This window comes from Poecile atricapillus, chromosome Z (assembly GCF_030490865.1).
Source record: "Poecile atricapillus isolate bPoeAtr1 chromosome Z, bPoeAtr1.hap1, whole genome shotgun sequence".
Lineage (NCBI taxonomy): Eukaryota > Metazoa > Chordata > Aves > Passeriformes > Paridae > Poecile > Poecile atricapillus.
Window position 1 is genome coordinate 69,925,238 of NC_081289.1, and position 20,677 is coordinate 69,945,914.

The 20,677-nt window shown below is 37.7% G+C and overlaps 1 protein-coding gene across 1 annotated transcript in view; it reads right to left on the reverse strand.

Moving 5' to 3' along the window:
* Window positions 1-436: 436 nt before the first annotated feature.
* Window positions 437-20,677, reverse strand: part of RAD23B (RAD23 homolog B, nucleotide excision repair protein) — a 35,116-nt gene continuing 14,875 nt past the window's right edge. The window contains exons 4-10 of the mRNA XM_058826109.1: window positions 18,444-18,691; window positions 15,287-15,342; window positions 11,286-11,413; window positions 6,870-6,993; window positions 5,808-5,935; window positions 5,239-5,415; window positions 437-3,383 (exon numbers count right to left, since the gene is read on the reverse strand). Of these exons, the coding sequence (XP_058682092.1) occupies window positions 3,270-3,383; window positions 5,239-5,415; window positions 5,808-5,935; window positions 6,870-6,993; window positions 11,286-11,413; window positions 15,287-15,342; window positions 18,444-18,691 (975 nt within the window). The 3' untranslated portion in view covers window positions 437-3,269. The remainder of the gene's footprint in view (window positions 3,384-5,238; window positions 5,416-5,807; window positions 5,936-6,869; window positions 6,994-11,285; window positions 11,414-15,286; window positions 15,343-18,443; window positions 18,692-20,677) is intronic.

Sequence of the window (20,677 nt, forward strand, 5' to 3'; positions counted from 1 at the left end):
GACAGATCTGCATACATTATTTGAGGACTTGGCTTTGTGTCTCTGCTTGATTCATTCATGAATGTTCTCGAAGTGAAGCTCATCCCAGCACTCCAAAATCAGACTCACAATCTGACTTCAGGAGTGATTATCTCACATTCCTAAAATGTTCTCTTAGAAACAGAACTTTTTTTTTTTTTTTAGTTAGTGGGGTAAGAACAGGGTATTTGATCAGTCGAATTGCTTGGGTTTTAGCTGGATTCATCAGGCATCTCTGGACAAATGAACCACAGCATTAAAATGCAGCTGTAGAGAGGACTTAAGAACAGACAACTACAGAATTAATATGACTTCAGAGTAACTTTTTAATCCCAATTAAAAGTGCATCATAAATAGCTTTTGTCTAAGCAGATATTCAGAAGTTTTACAACAAAGATAAGGACTACAGTACCAAAACTTAGGAAGAAATACTTTATTTTCTCAGCTACTGTTCAGAAAGCCCTGAGGAAACTGATCCCCAAATCCCTAAGAGATCTGCAGCAGAGAAGCTGAGGAGCACTCTGTGCAGACAACTCCCGGTAGTACTTGGTAGAAAACGAGGCACAACACACCTAGGCAGCTTGCTCAGGTCACACCTCCTCAACACCACATGAATTCCATGTATTCTTCCCTTTTGGCAGCTACTACAAAGAGAGACACGATTCTCCCTGGCAAGTATCCCGCTATTGGACAGGTTAACAGTTTTTGCTAGCATGTAAGGTCAGACACCTGTTGTTCATCAGAAGTCACAAAAACACTGTTTCACTGCTGGAAAAAACGGGAACAGCATGACTAGTAAGGCTTCAAACACAGCAGCCATAAATCCCTCAGTCACTCAGCATACAAAGTTACAAATGAACAAAGCTACTAGCTTTTTTTTTTTTTTGGCTTTTGTTTTGTTATTTGTTTTTTTTTTTTACAAAGAACAAGCTCAACAGACTTTAATTCAAATACATTTATAATAAGTAAACATTTCAAAATCAAAATTGGAGGGAGTGGACTGAAACACCCAGACATTCTTGCTTTACTCTCCACCCTCCTAGAGAAGGAATGGTTATTTCTCATAGCAGTTTGATCAGTACAGAAGACTCCCACAAACTAAAAGCTTTTGTCTTAGTTAGGTATTAGCTATGTAGTAAAAGTACATTCAAGAAGTCCTTGTATCAATTTGGTGTTTTTCAAGTACCTGACAGCTGGTCCTTTCACAGATAACAAACAGCCCCTTTCGGCGTGCAGTGTTAAATCAAAATCCATCTCTCCCAGTTCACAGATAAACTGAGAATCCTATTTAGATGAAGTCCACTAGCTGATTCAGGTATTAATGTTAACTTCTCTAATGAAAACATTATGAAAGACTTATTTCCTATTTAGCAGTATCACATCTCCTACTGATAGATTTGGGTTGTGCTACTGATCACTTAGACAATATACACCTAAGAAATTTTAAAAGAATAAAATCTGAATAATTAAAATACACACTATCTGGAAAAATATCACAGATGTATAAGAATAGAAAAAAAAAAAAAGTAGAAGGCTTTAATGCAGTTGTTTTGTGCAGATAATATTTTTACAGACTATGGCCAATCAATGAAGAAACGAAATACAAATGTTTCAGTCTTTTTAGCTCTTTTTTTCAAAACACTTGACTTGTACTTTGAGCTTAAGTAGTAGTTAAGTAGTTAATCCACTGATAGACAAACTCAGCAGAAAATAATTTTTTAGTTGTACCACTAAATCACTAAAATCATTAATATCATTAGTTGTACAGGAGTTCAGGGCTGTACCACTAATAATATTTTTTCCTGCTAACTGTAGAGGTAAATTTGTAATCCAGGTAATCGGACTACAACAGTAGAAAAATCAAACTATCCCCATGTTGTGTTCAGGTAACGTTGCACAGAACAGCTTTAGATTAAATTTACATTTGTTTTTATTCCTAGTATTGCAATGATGGGCAAAATTACCTCTAAAAATAAACATGTATTAAAAAAAACCCAAAAAAACAACATTGTTAACATTTTATGATGACTAAACAAAATAAATGTTAAGTAGAAACAAAGAAGTAAGATTCAAAACTCTGTAACCAGAGTTTATTTTCCATAGAAAGTTTCGAGTGTCAATTTTTTTTTTTTTACATTGGAATAAATTGATAGTTTCCTTGATATCTCAAGTTTTGAACTTCTCTTCCTTATAAAGTGAATAAATCCCCAAAAGTCCTTACTTAACAGAAATAGCTTGAACACTACAATCTACTCAAGAGCAACAGAACACTTAGAGCTGTACTATAAAAGCTGGTTCAACAAAGTTGGGAAGGTGAAATTTGATTTGATAAAGTCTCATTGCAGCAGACAAAAATGAAGCTTGCATTTTGTTTGCTGGCAGAAAAAGAATATTCAATTCACTAGAGTGCATATAACAAAACCAAACATGCAATCTATTGCTTTTAAAACTTTTACTGCAAGATAACATTAAGAGAACAGTAATTAGATATCTATAATTTTTTTTTTTTTTCCCAAAGAGAAAATATGTAAACAGGATAATAATTTTTTTTTCTGTATGTATATAGTTTCTCAGATCATTTCAGGGGGACAAAGGAGGGGGTGGTGTTTTTCAATAATCAGGACACTTTTAACTGCAGTGGGTTTTCATTGGAAAAAAAGTAAAAAGCCAACACTGTTCTAATTCAGCATTAGACAAAAATAGTGTGTTTCTTGCACTACTTTAACACAGCTGAAGAAAAAACCTGAATACCCCTATTTTGGCATTCAGGATTACATTTGCTCAGATTTTTTAGATTTCACAAAGCTGCTATCCAGTGTTGCCATGAAATACAGACTGTAAAATCTACGTAGCACAGGCTACTTCCATTGTCAATACTAAGTGGAAAGGAACATGAAGCAGTGCATTACACTACATTTCTGGAACTAGTACAGTAAGAGTTTAAACCTAGAAAAAGTTAACCTACAGGTTATAGAAGGAACTAATTATCTGCAGAAGCTGATTTTTTGGTTGTATATATATATATGGTTTCTTTTTTTACACTGTGCGATTTTCTGCATCTGCTAATTTAGAAACAGACATTTAAAACTGGTTGCTTTCTTTGCTTTGTTTCCTATGTTCTCCCTTCCACCCACCCCCTATTTGCCATACACCAAGCATAATGAATATAAGCCCAAATATCCTAGACAATCCAGTGAACAGAGTTAGTGTAATGCACTGGTGTGAGGTGTGAAATAGAAAAGAAAATTCTCTCAGTCTTCGTCGAAGTTCTGCTGTAGAAGAAAGTTGGCAGCCAGGTTTTCATTCTTCTCACAAGCGAAATATGCCTGTATCACAAGTCCTTCAGGAAATCCTAATGCCTTTAACTGAAGAAAAGAAACATATTTAGGAAGTACATTTTGCATGTGTCTTGAGATGTCACTTAAGCAACTACTGCCTTCTTGAAAATATCATTGCTGCCTACTTCAATGCAGACTTTAGCAAGTAAAAAATGAGGTGCTGCCTCTGCCTCTAGTAAAGAGCATCCTCACTTTAAAATATGATTGGATTAAGTCTAATGAAGCATAATAAAAAGTTGTCACTTCTTTAGTGACACAGCAAGTCTAAAAGAGACCTGGGTCACAGTATTGTCAAGAAGTAACGGTACATTGCACTGCTGCAGAAAAAAAAAACAAAAAATAAAACAAAACTTCAAACAAGCTCATTTTAAACAATTATACAAAGCTCTAAAGCACTTTTAACAAAAAATTGCCTGGCACAAAAGCTCCCAGCCTGTGATCTTGTCCAGCACATCCCATTAAGCCATATTTTCAGTTGTTTATCTTAAAAAATTAGCTACATGCTGCAGCCAAGAGAAGTAAGCTGAGAGCAATCTGGTTTTCAGAAGTCAAAGAATTAATTAATGTCTGGAATACAGTGACAACAGGGCTTGAGAACACCAGAGAAGAACTTATTGCTGTGCCAAGGGTTTAGCCAGCACTTAGGGGCACTCAGCAAATGAATTCTCCTTTTAGCCAAAGGCAAGTACACTCTACTATTTGGATATTTTCTTAAAATCCTCACAGCACCTCCAAGGTACTTCATGTATGGGGCAGTTCAAATAACTGCGAGAAAAAAAAAACTGTATCCTATTATCCCTCACCAGCCATCCTTAGATTTTATATTTCAGGCTCACAAACAGCATGAAGGCATCAGCTGAAATACTAAGACACTTGAATTTTGATGTTTGTCTTTCATGGAAAGAGAAAGAAGCGTATTAGGATCTCTGCTGGGATTTAGAACAGGTTGTAGAGGTAATAAAGCTCTACTGCATTAAATGGCTTTAAAAGGAAATGCAACAGATTACAGAAGATGGCCTGTGGAAAAGTACATGGACAAATAATTTTATAAGACTAATTTTAATAATTGCCAATTTCCTCAAGATGTAGAGAGCTGACACCTGTATACAAATAGGTATATTCTAATGATTTTTACATAAAGTTTTGTTTTGCCAGATTAAAAAACATTGTCTTTGGGGTGCCAAGCCACTACCACAGTAGAACAAAAGTCTTGCAATTTGTCCTGAGAAAAACCTCAGAGGCACTGCCATCTATGCAAATCCATATTTAGTCAGTTACACAGTATTTATGAATGTAATACACCACCACCAAGAGTATATTTTCATGCTTACCAGTACTTTTAGAAAACTATAATTAACTAATTGTCATGGACAGACAAATAACTGGGTTTTGACTTCAACTAATCTACTTAACTGTGAGTGTTTTTACTTTCTGAGTACTTTGCAAACAGTGCTTAAGCAGCCAGATCTTTGTACCTGCAAACCTGTCATGGCATGACCTAGAACAGTACTGGCTGAAGCTTCTGCTACTTCCTTCTACTTTTTGCACAAGTAAGAGGAATTACTTCCTGAATAATTGCTGAGCGAAACCCATTCCAATATCAATTATCACAGGATGGTCTCTGATCACTTAAAATGCTCTGCCTCTTCTCAGTACGACGGATTTCAGATATTTTAGACTCAACTGCTATAAAACAAGAAGAGATATAATTTGAAACAAGGCTACAACAGCTATGAAATGCCAACTATGAAAATACCAAATATGATGCAGAACTACTGAGCTAAACAAAGTTTAAGTATGTCTTAGACATGCACTGGAGTCAACACCCTACAGCAACAAGCATTTCAAAGAAGAAAGACAATTTCAAAGAAGAAAGGCTCACCCTTTCTATAGCTTCTTTTTCCTGAGGTGTTACTTGAATGTAGTTCATATGAGCATTCCCAGCATCTCCTATCCCTCCAGTGCTGGCACCATCATCACTGCCACTTAAACCTTGGCGCGACTCTAGAACTGGCTCATTCAACATATGAATAAAATGTTCCTGGTGCTGGCTTATTTGCTGTGATGCACAGAACAGTAAAAGAAACACATATATTTAAGTAACAAATGTGCAAAAATATTTGTTTTCAGAGAATTAAGAAGTCAAAAGGATGCGTAAAAAGTGCACAGAAAATACCTGTTAAATCTAACGGTAACAAATGCAATTTTTATGTTTCAATTCAAATGCAGTGATCCTTTCCTCCTCTTCACCCCCTCTTCACCTCCTATGATATCTCAAATTTATATCTAATGTCAGAGAAAATACCTTCTATACAGCAACAACTGCTGAAAAGCCAGCAATAGAATGTTGTAACTGCTAGTAACACATTATCCCAGACAACATCAACATATGACTCTCCTGTAAAGCTAAATCAGAATTAGTAAGCATTGTTTTCTTGTTTTAAGATCCACCTGCAGTAGTTGGGGGTTTTCCCGTCCAATCTGCTGTAGCAATGCTGGCAACAGAGAAGGATTTTGCTGGATAATTTGTCTCATCTGCTGGAACTGAGGCTGATTTCGTAAAAACTCAAGAGGATGTCCTGAAAAAAAGACCAGAGAAATAACATGATTTTTTAAAAGTTATTGCAAACCTTAATAAAATGCATACCTGCACTGTAATTGTAGATAGAAACAGGACATGAAAGTGGATAATACACCACTCACTGAAGAATAGAATAATTTGCTTCTTCACTCTAGTTTAAGCAATACTTCCTTATTCTAAGGTTAAACAACACATTTCCTTTCCACCAAGTCTTCTTATAAGATCCAACAGCCTTGTCCTTATCTCAAACACTTTACTCTGGATGTCTCATTTCTGGTTAATCTCAGTAAGACACATCTACCCAATCTTGACTGTCTTGTCTCTTGTATCTTGAGCACCATTTCTACCATAGCCTAAAACAGACCTTTCCTACCCCTTCACTTGGCTCCTTTCATGTCTTTGTCTATCTCCCTTTAAGAAGGAGATAAATACATGATAAATACCGTTCTCTTCAGCAGGCACCAACCACTGTCAAAGTGCTGCAGTGCTGAGTGAGGAGTCCTAGGTCATTTATAGGTCTCTCCAGTGCTACAATTCATGGCCTAATTTCAGGTTTCTCCCTCGATATCCCAGCTTCTATGTGGTAAATATATTAATATAGTCATAGTGGGCAGTGCCCAGTCAGTCAGAGAGTGGAAACCCAGAATTTAAGTGAGACAAAACACAACCCCTCCCCACATTGTGGTCTTGCACTTAAGAATCCAGAATACTGAACTTGTGCAAGCTCACTGCATTTATGGAAAGCTTTGCATGTGGCATACAACAAGCTACTTGTCCCGAGAAAGTACCACACCTGGACTTCCCATGTTAACAGCTCTTATCCAATTCCCTCTGAACAGCTCACCAGCACCTGGAACTTAAAACTGACTGAAAAAAGAGATTGATTAAGTGCACATTGTTCATCACATCTTCTCAAATACAGCCTTTCTTACCTCCTAGTGAACTAGTAGTCGTGGGTATAGTTGCTACTGCTGCTGCCACTGCTGAAGACTGAGATGCACCAGTGCTTGGTGGTTGAGGGGGGTCAGCCACAGCCTGATTATCTCCAGGTATACCCTAAAGCCACAGTTCACATCATTACCCACAGAATGCTAACAGATATGTTTCAACTGCATGCAGTTATTTGGCTTTCAGAATGAAGGGGAAAAAAAAAAAACCTTAATGCTTTCACTGCAAACATAAGGCAAGATCCTGTGAGTTATGCTTTTATAACTGACAGAGAACACTGTGGAAAAGGTTAATTTTATTTTCTGGCAGGAAAAATGTGTGGTTTGTATAAAAAGGCAGCAAAGCATGCCCTGCATCACTTTAAAACACCCTTTGCCTGATAAATAGTACTTGCTTTGAATTCTGCTTAAATATATTTGATAAGAATGAAAAACTTAAACTAAATACACTATCTTATATTGTTGTGCAAAAGAGACATTACAACAACAAATTGCACCACAAAATGCTAACTAAGATTAACAATTCCATACAACTGGCAAGGAATGAGAAGAGATACAAGAACACAGCTCTTGGGACCCCTTTCTTCAATGAAAAGCTGTCATTTAATGTATCTTAAAGGTGAAAAGGTCTGTATGTCACCCAGCTTTAGCAGTTTAAAAAAAAAGTTAACTTGCCTTTTATTTTCTATGTACAAGCAACTTTATACAGGAACTGACTGCTCAGATGGCTGAAATGCACAAAGCTAAAACACAATATTATAATAAACTGGAAGCTGGGTTACACAACCATGATACCTCACTCTGCCGCTTTTCTCCTGCATGGAAATCCCTCAAGCTTCCTACCCTAACCCTGCCTTCCTTGCTGCCACTGAACTCCTGCACCAAGTCTGTCCTTTCAAGCTGCCTTTCTGAAGCCTGCTAACTTACTCCTGGGAGAGACACAAAGAATATTGCAACAAACCCTCTTGGAACAGCCCAGACAAGTTACCCAAGTAAGGGTCAGCCTTGTGCTGGGGAACCACAAAACGTAAGGAACTGGGTGGGTGGAAATATTACAGAACTACAGGGTAACCAGACAATGAAGAGGTTTGTCAAGCCTACCATAAAAATCAGTGGTAGGTAATGCAGATTAAAAGTCCTGCTGTAACATGAGCTTCACATGGTATATTCATCATTACACCTGAACAAAAAGGACAAATATACAGCTAATATAAAGGACACATCTAGAAAGGGAGAATTGGACAGTGCTCCAAACAATGCTCTTTGCCTTACCTTGTTTATTAAGAAGTACATCAAGGTATAAATCATCTGGTCATCAAGTACACATTTAAGCCACTCAGGGGAATAAATGCAAGATTTCCCTGTCACACACTTCATTACCTTCACACAGCTCAGTAAGCTTGCTACACATCCCTCCCTCCACTGAGGGGGAGGAGGATTCCATTAATGGTATAATTCTGAGGTAACTCTCCCTTATCAGTGGCTTACAGAGCACTGATTACATACCTTTTCCATCAAATCAGTAATTTCTGGCAATCCAAGTATAATGTGACAACTTGGGCTAATCTTATGAAATTACTAGTTGATTTCACCTATTCATAAGCATACGTCATCACTGCAATCTGTGTCCAGATCAAACACCATGTGCTTATTTAAACTTTTAAGTTTGCTCTTGAATGGAAGGATTGTGTAAACTAGTTCAAACAATTTACTTAGAAATTATTTGTCATCTTGAACATCATCTTAACTTCCCAAGACAAGCTTGAATTATCACTCTCCAAATAACGGAGACTGTGTGCAGTTGTTATCAGACAATGCCAGTGAGGCGTGTGGACCTTGTTCACACAGCTACACAACAAAATAAAACATGGTATTAAACCACACAGCACAAGCCACTCTGAATGCAAACACTGCTTGGACAGCAAAAAAAGGCCACTGTTGCCTTATGGTGGATGAAACAATTGTTTACTGTTTAACTGAGCAGTACAGTGGATTTCAGCTGACAGTGCTCTCTGCAGGGCAATAATCACATCAGGTCCAGCTTCTGCACAGAAGAGAGAACAAAGTGGTTCCAGTTGGGAGGTACTTATAATGATCATCTAAGTCCTACTGATTGACCAACTCATGGCTGACCAAAAAGTTATAACCTGTAAAGGGCATTGTCCAAATGCCTCTGAAACACTGACAGGCACAGGACATTGACCATCTCTCTAGGAATGGTGTTCAGTATTTGACTATACTCACTCTAAAAAAATGCTCCCAAAAAATATCCAGACTAAGAGGCTGGTTATTGAAGAGATGACAAAACTCCTTCCTGACTAGAGGTTAGGAAACCCTTGGCTGAAAGAGAGATCTGAATGTAAATGCCACCAAAGATGAGTCTGGGGCATAGAAAAATAAAGATCATCTTTTGCAACTCCTACAACCACAGGATTACATCTATAATCTTCAATGACCAAACCATGAAAACTGAAGAGCTTTCCGTCTGAACCATGGGAAACAAGTAAAATCTTCAGGGCTCATCTGAGGAACAGCTGTGCTTTAATTGCAGTTTAAGTCCTTTTGAACACCTTATCCTTGCTGTACCCAAATTCTTTAAACCTGGACAGTGTTGTTACACTTATAGATCTCAATGACTGAATCTTAATCTGCAGATTATATAAAAAATAGTGCTGATGATAGTTTGTAGGCAAGTAATGTAGAGAGAGGGTCAAAGAACAGTGTCATCAACAGATCAGATGAATAGTGACTAAAAAGAACCTTTTTCTAATGCAGCAGGAAAGTAAGGAACATCTTCAGACCCCAGAAGATCCAGAACAGTTATAAAGACGACTTACAGCAAGAGGATTCTTCTAGAAGGACAGCAAAAAGTCTGCCATCTAATATGATCTCCAAGAGCAAAACCATTCCTCCCTACTCCCTTTCCCAGCAGGAAGAAGAGGAAGAAAAAATAAAAGGTATTTCCAGTGAAGGATAACACAAAACATAGAGGGACACCTTACATAACAGAAGGACCCATTTTATATACAGGACCTAGTAAAGGACTAGAAATGAACTGCTCCTAGCAGTCAAAGCACTTGGCAGATGTGACATGCAGCTCCTTCACAGGGATATTCTATCTCTCTTCTGGAGCTCCTGAACAGAAATAAGCCAGAGGAAGGAAATGCCAGAAGCTGAGTGCACAAGAATTGCATGCTGCCACACACACAGCAGACCCCACACTTAGGGGAGGCACTGAATTCAGTGTATTTACAGACTAGATGAACAGTAAACCCAACATTTTTACAGCATGAAAAACAAATGTCTAAACTTTCAGACTTATGACAGAATGGAGAGCTTTTGCATTCACCTTTGCTTGGCCTAGTGCTAGTTGGAAATTGAACTTTTCACATTATTGTACTCAAAGCATTTGTTGTCACTTGAAAATTTGAAGATTACCAAGTTTTGTACATTTGGGAACATAAATGTAAGTAGGAAGCATGCCAGGGACTTGTAGTTGTAACTACTGAAGGAAAACTTCATTAACAAAATTGAAGTTTTATAACTAGAGGGTAAAGATGCCAGATTTCTTATCAATCAATCAGAAATTCGATCCACATGTATTTTGCAAGGATTAAGTCAAGATATCTGGCTGCCAGATCTTAATAAAGTTCAGATCTGCTAAAAGGAAAAACCCCATCAGGGGAAAAATGGTATGCCAGAGTGAAAATTAAATGTACTGGAAATACTGATTAAGCAACAAAATCAGACAGATTCTATGGTGGTTACAATTCACCTGTCAGATTAAGCTATACAACAATAAACGATCCAAAAAGTCCCTAAAACAACTCACAGGGTTTTCATTAAAGTGAAATTTACTCTTCTATTTCCTCTCATGCCCTTCAAGCTTTATTTATCAAATGAAAATAGTTTCTTCTCTAAAACACTGCTGAAATGAAAACACCAGTTAAGAATAGTTTAAAAAAAAAACTCTCAAAACTTTCTGCTTGGAAAGTATATTAAGAACACTGTGCATTATTAGCAAAAACAGTGTACTGGAACCTAATGGTAACAATATAGATACAAAAGTATAACTAATCAATTAATGCTGTCACAAAGGTGACAAAACCACTGAGCCAACCATTGGCAGTTAAAGTTATCACTGTAATTGGACATACTTCACAGACATATCTATATCAATCAACAAAAAATGAAAGCAAAGAAGTGGTAGAGGTGGTTAGGGATTATTCAGTGTTTTCTGTAACACAGCATGTCTGTCAAAACTTTGATCCCATCTTTCCAGATGGCAAATGTCACTCTCAGTGACTGAATCATGTCCAAAATAACACCAAAATCAAAGTGAAAGGCACTACCTGGGAAACCAAAACTCAAAAAAGAAGGTGCAGTAAGGTAAGTGCTCACCATCAGAAGGTATTCCACCGCTCTGTCAGGATTGTTGAAGCTGGCCCTCAGTGCTGCAATCACCTGCTCCCGCTCGTAGCCCATGGACATGATCTCAGTCACCATGTTCTCATAGGATTGACCAGTCACTAGAAGTCACAGGAACACCATTTTAAGGGAATAAGATGAAAATAATCACACACACACAAAAAAAAAAAAAAAAAAGTAAGGGGTAAGTGTAATTTCTACCTGAATTTCAGTCATTCATTGCGAAGAGTACTTCATATTAAACATGCCACGGTTCTGTGGCTTTAATTCCAAAAATATTCAGTGGTTTCATTATGAATTTGATTGGAAATAGTGGAAGGTAATGAAGAAAATTTAAACTTCTACTGACAAAAGCAGTACTTGTGATACTTCTGTACTTGTAATTGAAATAATGTTCTCTCTTCAATGTTTTCATTTAAGGTCAAGGGCATCCTCACAGCTAATATTCAATTCCTGATGTAATCAAGAGAAGTCTCCTGCAGCTTACATTTGGAAATGTATTCATTTGAAATCTGCCTATCAAATTATTAGCCACTGAGGATTTTCCAAATAAAGACTTTCTGCTATGCTGTTGTTAGACAGATGACAATTAGTGATTATTATATATTATATATTGCTATATATCGCTATGTGACGGTGATGATGATCAAAGTAATTCAATCAATTTAAGGTGGACCAACTCAAATCACGTAGAAGACTTAGAAGTTGTATCTAGAAACATCATTCAAGACCTCAGTGGGGGTTCAGGAAACCAAGTTATCCCATTTAATTCTTATCTTACTCAATTTAACATTTGACAAGACATCCATCCCATCAAATCCCCCACCTCTTACAGCAAAAAGAGATGAAAACTGTCCCATACCTGCATCAATCAAGACAAAAGGTACATACACTGTATATGGAGCAATTTAAGGGCAACTGTTCACTAATATAATTGTAAGGAAGATTATTATCTCTTTTCATAATCCATTTAATTTTCCTGCCTCAAAAGCAGGCAGCAAGTATATAAATTTAAAAAAAAAAAAAAAAAAGGTAACTATTCTGTTATACATTGCAATTGGGCAAGTCTTCAAGGTTATCTTCCTGGGGGGCAAAAAAAATACAAACAAACCCAGGCATTAAAATACCTTCTTCCTTGGATTAAGGTATTCCTGATCTCAGTGAATCCTACCACTGACTGACTCTGCAAATATCAAGTTAGTGACAAGAAAGTTAAATAATTAACAGATGTAATAAAAAAAACTGATTAATAATAATATTTTTAAAAAAACCCAGAGGAAACAAATACAAGAGCTACTCTGCTAAGGCAAGTAAGTCATAATTAAAAGAGCCAAAGAAAACATTATGTTTTATTCCCTTAGGGAGAAGGTGTTTAACTCAAGCCAGCATTAATACAACCCCACTGCCTGTTTTTTAATGTGTGCTTCTAAATAATCAGTAGGTGTATGACTTAGGGCAGTATATTCAAGAACAAACAATAAAAGCCCTAGCCCAAGGGTACTTGTGCATTATCCAGAAATAAAGGATTTAAAAGCCTTGACTAATTTGAGTATTTATTATTTGGGCCTCAAAGTAATAGTGCCAACCTGAGTTTAAGGAATAAGCTCTTCATGTCTTCATACAGACCTACAAGATCATCCATTTTACATCTGCCTCCATTTTTTCAGATGTGAAATAAAAAAATCACCTAAACCTTGCTCTAAAGATACATACTTCTATTTGTATCTTCAGGGGAGCAAAAAAAAGCCAAGCCAATAATTGTCCCAACACAATGATTTTATTAATTCTGCTCACGTTCTTCCTTACACCACACTAGTTTACCCTTACCACTCCTAAGAAAGTAACCAAGCAGACAGAACACCTGTTAATGTAATTAGTTACCACTTGAACATTGCTTTTTCAGTATAAGCAATGAGTATTGCTTTTTCAATATAAGCAAATATATTTTTGCTTATTATGGCTTGTATTTTTTGCTTATATTTTGCTTATTATTGCTATAAGCAAATAAGGTAGAGACTGGAACAGTATGAGATTTGATACAGGAAAAAGGTGCAAAAAGGCTGGCTTGCCCTGCACAGGCTGCTACCTAAGGCATAATTAAAAGCCAAAGGAGGAAAACAGAGTTACTGAAAATGTAAGTGCATGTACTCCATGCAGCCTACTTCACAAAGTGTGCAGCAACAAGATCAAGAATAACAATTCAGAAGGTGCACACCAGCAATGTCATGATACAGAGTCAGGCCTCTCTGTCTCTAGTGCTAGTGGAAATGTTTGAGGTCAATGTTGAATTGATTCTGCTCTTTGCTTTTGTCTTTCAAATAACATTTTAAAGCTGGATTAACTCTCAAATCCAGTTCATCATACTCCCCACAATATTTCTCATCCTATGCCTCAAGAAAGCTGCGGCTGCTCCTGTGAAAGATGTGGCTGTACAAGGACTGCAAGACGTGCAGATCTTCACATAATACACAAAGCCACATCACTTTTCAGCATTTAACTGAAAACAACAGCAAATCATAGAAACCAATCCCTGTTTTTAATGCAAAGTCAATTAATTTCAGACAATGTAATTGAGAAGCAACAGTTAGAACATGTACAGGATCCAACTTGGGATGTGAAAACATACTCCATCAATTTGTGCAAGCAAATGCCCTTCAGGACAGTTTTTAAAGAAAAAGAACCACAGAGTTCATGTCTATTGCCCTTAAAAATTTTTGGCTGACAACACGTAAGTCACACTCAATACCTCTTATTTCCAAACACGTCAGGTTTGTCTGATAGGTTTACTCCATCAGACACCAACCAAAGAACTCCCATATAAAATGTTCTTGAAATATTTTGGGTTTTTTTCCCCAATTTTGAAGAGATTTGAATCAAGATCACCAGCTTCAATTAACTTGCTGGTAACACTGTTAAACACTTGTGTTGGTGATGACCTCATCCTGGCCACTGGGACATTATGAATAGTTAAGAAAGCACCTTCACTTCAGCCACTTTAGTTCTGCTACATTTTTGTCTCCTGCTATCAGTATCTATCAGCTATTTTGGATGATACAATTTAAAACAGTATGTCAGACCTAAGATCTAAGCTGCAGTGGAGAGACTAAATCGAGTTGCTACCACTAATTCATGTAAAATGTTCCTGCTGCTTCTAAATCACCCTGGGCTGCTTAATCACAGCACCTACCTCAAATAAATCCACACAAAAACTTAAGTGAAAGTCTTAACTTGGTTTTACTCTTTGTACCAAGTTGCAGCTTCATATTTAAAGACAAATTAAAAACCCCACCTCCTTATTTCTGTACCTGAATTTGTTACACTCCAAAACAACCCAAAAATTTCATCAGGAGTAAGGAGCTGTGGATTTGTCTAATAATTTTCTAGCTCCCCAAGTCAGCATAAGTGAGCGGCAGACCTTCCTGTTGTCTTTATTCTGTCTATTCCACTGAGAAAAAAATATTATTTAAAATGTCAAAATAAAAGTAAGTTGACTGTAAATACATGGAGGCATTCATTTCTCAGCCCAGACAGCAGCAGATCTGGTGAATTTATCTAATCTCAATGTGTCAAAAAGCAAGTACTTTTAAAGCTGGAACAAGTGAATAATAAAGGCAGCCATTTTATCAGCCCTGCAATCTGCGGTGCAAAAGTGAAAAGCACACACATATTTAGATCTAATCTTCTATTCAAGCTACTTCAAAGTGAACAGTTAGAGAGAAATTAAAGCAAATGCGGGAAAAAAGCAGGAGTGCGAGGATCTTCCTTTTACACAATAAGAATATGTAAAGGGAAATATTGTTCAGTAAAGTAGCTCTTGAAGCTGGTTCCAAGATACCAAGTTCAGGTCTTAGAGAAGAGCACTTTGATTATAACTTTAGCAATGACAGATACAGAAGAAAATGTCAACATCTGCTAATACGTCATGTTTCTGCTGCACCAAAATAATGTCTACATTAAAAAAACTCTCCACTTACCAAGTGCACTTATAGCATCCTCAAAAAGATTTGATCGAGATGTATCACCTGTTGTACTGTAAGATGAAGACAAGTGCAGTGGTAATTACAAAACTTTGAAAAACTTCCTGGGTTTTTAAAAAAAAAAAAAAAAAAAAACAGAAAAGAAAAGAAAAAGAAAAAATAAAAAAGCAGCAGCAGCTGTAATTCTAATAGCACCTTTTGTTTCTAAAAAACCAACAAAGCTTTCCAAAGAGCTCTCTTTTGGTCCTACAGTGAGAATAGATTTTACAAACTTACAATGCTAGCATTTTTAACACAAGGCCAACCTTCCCCCGCTACCCCCCAGAAGTTTGGCTCTTGCCCATCTGCTCAGGGATTAGCCATCTGCTTGCTTGAATGCTTTAAAGGGTGGGAGAACAAGGTGGATTTTTAAAAGCACACAGCAGTCTCACTAACTGCTTCCCCACAGTCACCAGTTCGACCTCAATGAAGACCCAAGGAGGTAGGTGGCAAGCACTTATTAAAATCCCTGTATACTACTTTCCCAGAAATATAAACTGCTAACATTTGCTATTACTCCATCTCAAGTTATCAAAGTTGTTAAATTACAGGATTAGAGGCTCACCTCCGTGAACAGCAAGGAACACAGAGGCACAACACTAGGCAGAGGAATACCAGCCCCATTCCCAGGGCTGCAAAATTAAATCATCAGCCCCTTGGTCTTGGGATGACACCTGGGGTGGGTCAACAGGACTCCTTCAAGGGCATTACAGCCTACAGAGTGGTGCAACTCAGTGTGGGGTGCCAGCAAAAAGTGTTGGGGGGAAATCTAGAGGAAGAACCAAAGGCAGGGAAAGAAAAGCTTAAGGCATCATGCAGAAGAAAAGCACAGGTCAAGAGAGCAAAAAGAGGATAAAAAGGGCCAGTTGTATATAAGAAACACTTGCCTGGCCATGCTCTGTGTGTCACCATCCATTCATCCTGTCTTTTCATTAAATTCTACTTCTTAAAATTTTTCACAATTCAGGGTGTGTGTGTGTGTGTCTATTCTACACACACATGTGTATGAGGAATTCCAAGTGTTCACAGAGACAGGGTATTGTGAGTCAGGGGGAACCAGACACCTGTGGAGCCAGCAACTGCTGAGACCAGACACTGTGGAAGTCTGAAAGCCAAGGACTGCAGCCAGTTCCTGGCTGAGCCCTTTTTTTTTTTTTTTTGTGTGTGTGTGTGTGTGTGTGTGTGTGTGTGTGTGTGAAGGCAATGGGAATCAGGGCCTGGAACCTGGGAATCAGGGTTGCAGGGCTCAGGTCCCCATGCCCTCGTACCAAAAACTTGTCAGAGTCTAAGGGGCCAGCTATCAAAACAGAAATTCTTATTTTTCATTTGTGTTTTGTACATACTCATTTTGCAGTAGTGGGCTTTGCCCTAAATAGCCAGAAGGGAACAGGATGTGGCTGATGTATCCTGCATGAGTGCTGGGATTTTCCCTGCCTCAGCTGACCTAATCAGCCAGACATATATTTATAGGTATATACATCTTGTGTCTATATTTTGGGAATACATGTTCAGTCTTGATAATGTGAGAGACTTGAGGACATGGAGCTGCAGGAGCCTCACATTAATCAGGCTACCAGAGTTGGCAACTCCTACCAGCAAGTGAAAGATCATCAGATTGATCTGAATGTTTTCAGAAGACACCGCTAAAAATCCAACAAGGCACTTACAGAGATCTCTGTAAGATCTATGCAAGAAATAATTTGTTCCAACAAGAATGCTTCACTAGTATCTGTCAGTAGTTAAGATTTACAATCAAAAAAAGACCAAAGGCAAAGCAGGACGCCAGTTGGCCTGGCCTTGGGTCAATAAATCTTGCCTCAGTAATTTAACTTCCAAAGCAAATCAGAAGCAAACAGTACTCACTGAAATCAAGGCAGGTGTTAACATTAATCTATATGTTAAATTATTTTGTTCCTCCCTGTTAAGTGTGTGCACTGAGGCTCCCTTACTGCTGTTTTGCAAAACTGCAATCTGTACATGAAAAACATAAAAAACACTGTTTCAGTAAGAAAGATTAATCTTTGAACTTACTGGACAAACTGAGCAAGGAAAAAAAAAAGAAAAAACCCCACTCCTTAGTATTTTTTAACAACTAAGTTAATTTGACTGCTAAATGAAACTTCATTTGCATTCCATTTCTAGGAGATACTAATTTCTCAGAATTGCAAAATTAAATCATCAATTTGTGTATTTAGTGCAAGAAATTTGTGATGAGTTTTTCAAGACATTAGGCAATTCCAAGTTTTGCTTCATTATGACCAAATCAGTATTTGATGGTGTTTAAAAACAATCACTTAAAAAAATACTGTGTACACCAGTATTCCCAGAAATAACACACAGTTAATTAAAACCCAGAGTATGAAAAATGGAGATTTGACGGTATGTAGCACTTCAGGGGCCATTAAATTCCAGTTAACAACATTTTAATCCCATGCAGTACTTCAGCAACTTAAGCAAAAAATGGCAATGACATACAATATGGATGAAACTTCTAAGTTCCACCTGATTTTCTCAATTGTAGAAAATCGAGGTGAAAAATTTTCCTAGGTCACACAATTACCTGTAGATGGGCCAAGGAACATTCAGAAAAAAATGAACAACAACCTTGTAGCTTTAAGTCACCATATCCTAGATTTTGGAAGAAAAAAACTCTTTCCAGAAATTAAGGGATTCGTACAGCAATAAGGAATGTGTGGTTTGAATCTGACCAACACGACCCAAAGGACAATCAGAGGGTTATGAGCAGGACAGGACACATTCCTCCTAGGATTTCAAGGGCTTTGTGAGCAATAGATCCCCACTGCAGGTGAATATCCTCAGTCTGAAAAGAAATTTGCAGGATAGCAACTCTGAAATGTGTAACAGGAGCTCAAGTCTTGTGTCTTTTAACTCTCCCCTCCACAAGTTTGTTCCCACGGAAGAAGGCATAAGCAAGGAGAGGCACTTCTTACAACTCAAGTAATGTTATACTTGAGTCAGAGACTGAAATTCCAGTTAAGAATGAAGAAAAATTACGTAGAATGGAGAGTGTGATTGGATAACACTGTAGTGAAAACTTAAAATCAAAACTAGAAGCAACAGAAACAGGAATCCATTTTTGGAGGCTTATTCATACCTGTCAATTGATGATGGACTGATAGCAGCTGGTGCCTCAGGTGGTTTTTCTTCTGGTTTCTCCTCTATCGGGGCACTCACAGGTGCAGGTTCACAAGCCACTGCATCTGGTGCTGGTGGTGGAGGGACAGGAGCTGGCACAGGAGCAGGAACAGGGATTGGTGCAGCAACTGCTGTGGGAGCTGCAGTTGTTGAGCCAACAGTGGAAGTGGCATTTGACGGCTGACTCGCTCCAGCTGCTGCTTTGGGCTACAGGAGGACAACAGACTTCAGGCACAGCACAAAGCTCATAAATCCATGGCTCTCTAAAGGCAACCCACTAAGTTCTGTTAAGACCATTTGTGTTTGATATTGCTGCCTCTGCATCAAGCACAACATTAAAATGGTGCAAGACATTAAACCTCTAACACCCTTCACTGTGTTCAAACAAGCAACTAAGAGCATCAGTGAAGCACTTAGACACCTGAGCACTTGCACTGTGAGGATAAAGTGAAATGCAAAGATCTAAATATTTACAGACCACAATATTCTAAATATGAAAACAATCCTGTATTTTACAAAAGCACATTCTTCTAGACAAAACCAAATGAGCTGCCAAAAAAATCTCTGCAGAACAGGCATAAGCTTTCCTCACCATTCAGATCTGGAAAAAAGCGATTAAGACAGAAATCACATTTCATTATGAATGCTGTTTGCTGGAAAACAAGATGCAAAAAAAAAAAAAAATTAAACTTCACCTGCGACATGTTTTAGTTATGCAGTATTTGCATTCAGAGCACTAAAATAACATCTCAAATACTTCAGTTCCGAAGCAAGCACCAAGGATACCGCAGAATGAAGGACTACCAAATTTACAGCAGAATATTTAGAGTGAGTAATACTTGTATGCAACAGTGAAATAATGTTCACATCTCTAACGGAAACTTGAATTTTTCTTGGATACAATATTAATTCCACACAGAAATAGCCCCAAGGGCTGACAAAGTTGACCCCAATCTTTGCCTTTCCAAGAGAAATAGCTGAACTTTAACAAAACTACTTATTCAAGGTGTGTACCACTTTCAGACATTGCCTGCTTGAAGAAGAAAACATTTACTTCCTCCTTTTGTCTGCAAGGAGAGGTAAGCTTAAGAATGAATACCTTCCAATATGACAGGCACAGCAAATAACATTTTAAGCACTCAAAGGAAAACACTGACACAGTTGGAATGCAAGGGGGGTTATTTTCTGCTGGATTCCTAAACCCTTAATGCAACGTCAGAGCATCAGACAAAGTCTGTGCCTACATGACTGGGCATATCTTATCCACAATAGAATCAGGAAAGGGCAATTGAGATCCAAGACTAACAAAAAGATTTTAAGACTGAAGAAATACTGAAACTACAGGTCCTTTATTACCAGAATATACTGAATTTAGCAGTTCTTCATGGAGATCTGCGTTTAGGATCACAGAATTGTTGAGGAGACCTCTAAAATGATTAAATCTAACGCAGCACTGACGCATCCACCACTAAACTTGTCCCCAAGTGCCACAGCCACACATTTATTGAATACTTCCAGGACTGGCAATTGCACCACTTCTCTGGAGTCTTCTGCTATCAACAAAATGAAAAACTGGACTCTGACATATCATCTGTACATGTTTTCTTGTACTGATAAATGCCTCTGTGGCAAACCACAGACTAGAAAGTGTTCATTCAGGGAAACAGCAACAACAGTTATCTTCAAAAAGCCCACATTTAATTATGTTTAATATTACCAGATAAAAATAAAGGGCAACAGAATATATGTTTTCTTTGTCAGGAGGAAGAACTCCAGCTTCAAAATAAATGTCATAGTCCAAAGCACAGATGAAGCCAGTTTTATTCAGATTGCAATGGTCTGGAATGCCTGGAAAATCAGTGGCTTGATTCCTGGAAGCAGCCTGACAAGTGGTTCAGAGAAGAAATACTTCAAACACATGTCACAGCCATTGCCTATAAATTGCACTTGCAGTCTTTCAAAACCCATAGGTTTGTTTACTGCCAGATGTATCCCGTCTCTACTGGTTTATGCTGTTGGTTCTGAAAGAAGAAAAAGCCATGAACTATGAAAAGAAACATGGCAAGGCTGGAACAGTTCCATACAGAGGATTTAACAACAAACTACCTAGGCTGCCTTCTTCCTTTTAATAATAAAAGGAAAAAAAAAGCCCAAAACAGAGAGAGACAAGAAAGAATAAACAGTAAAATCAGC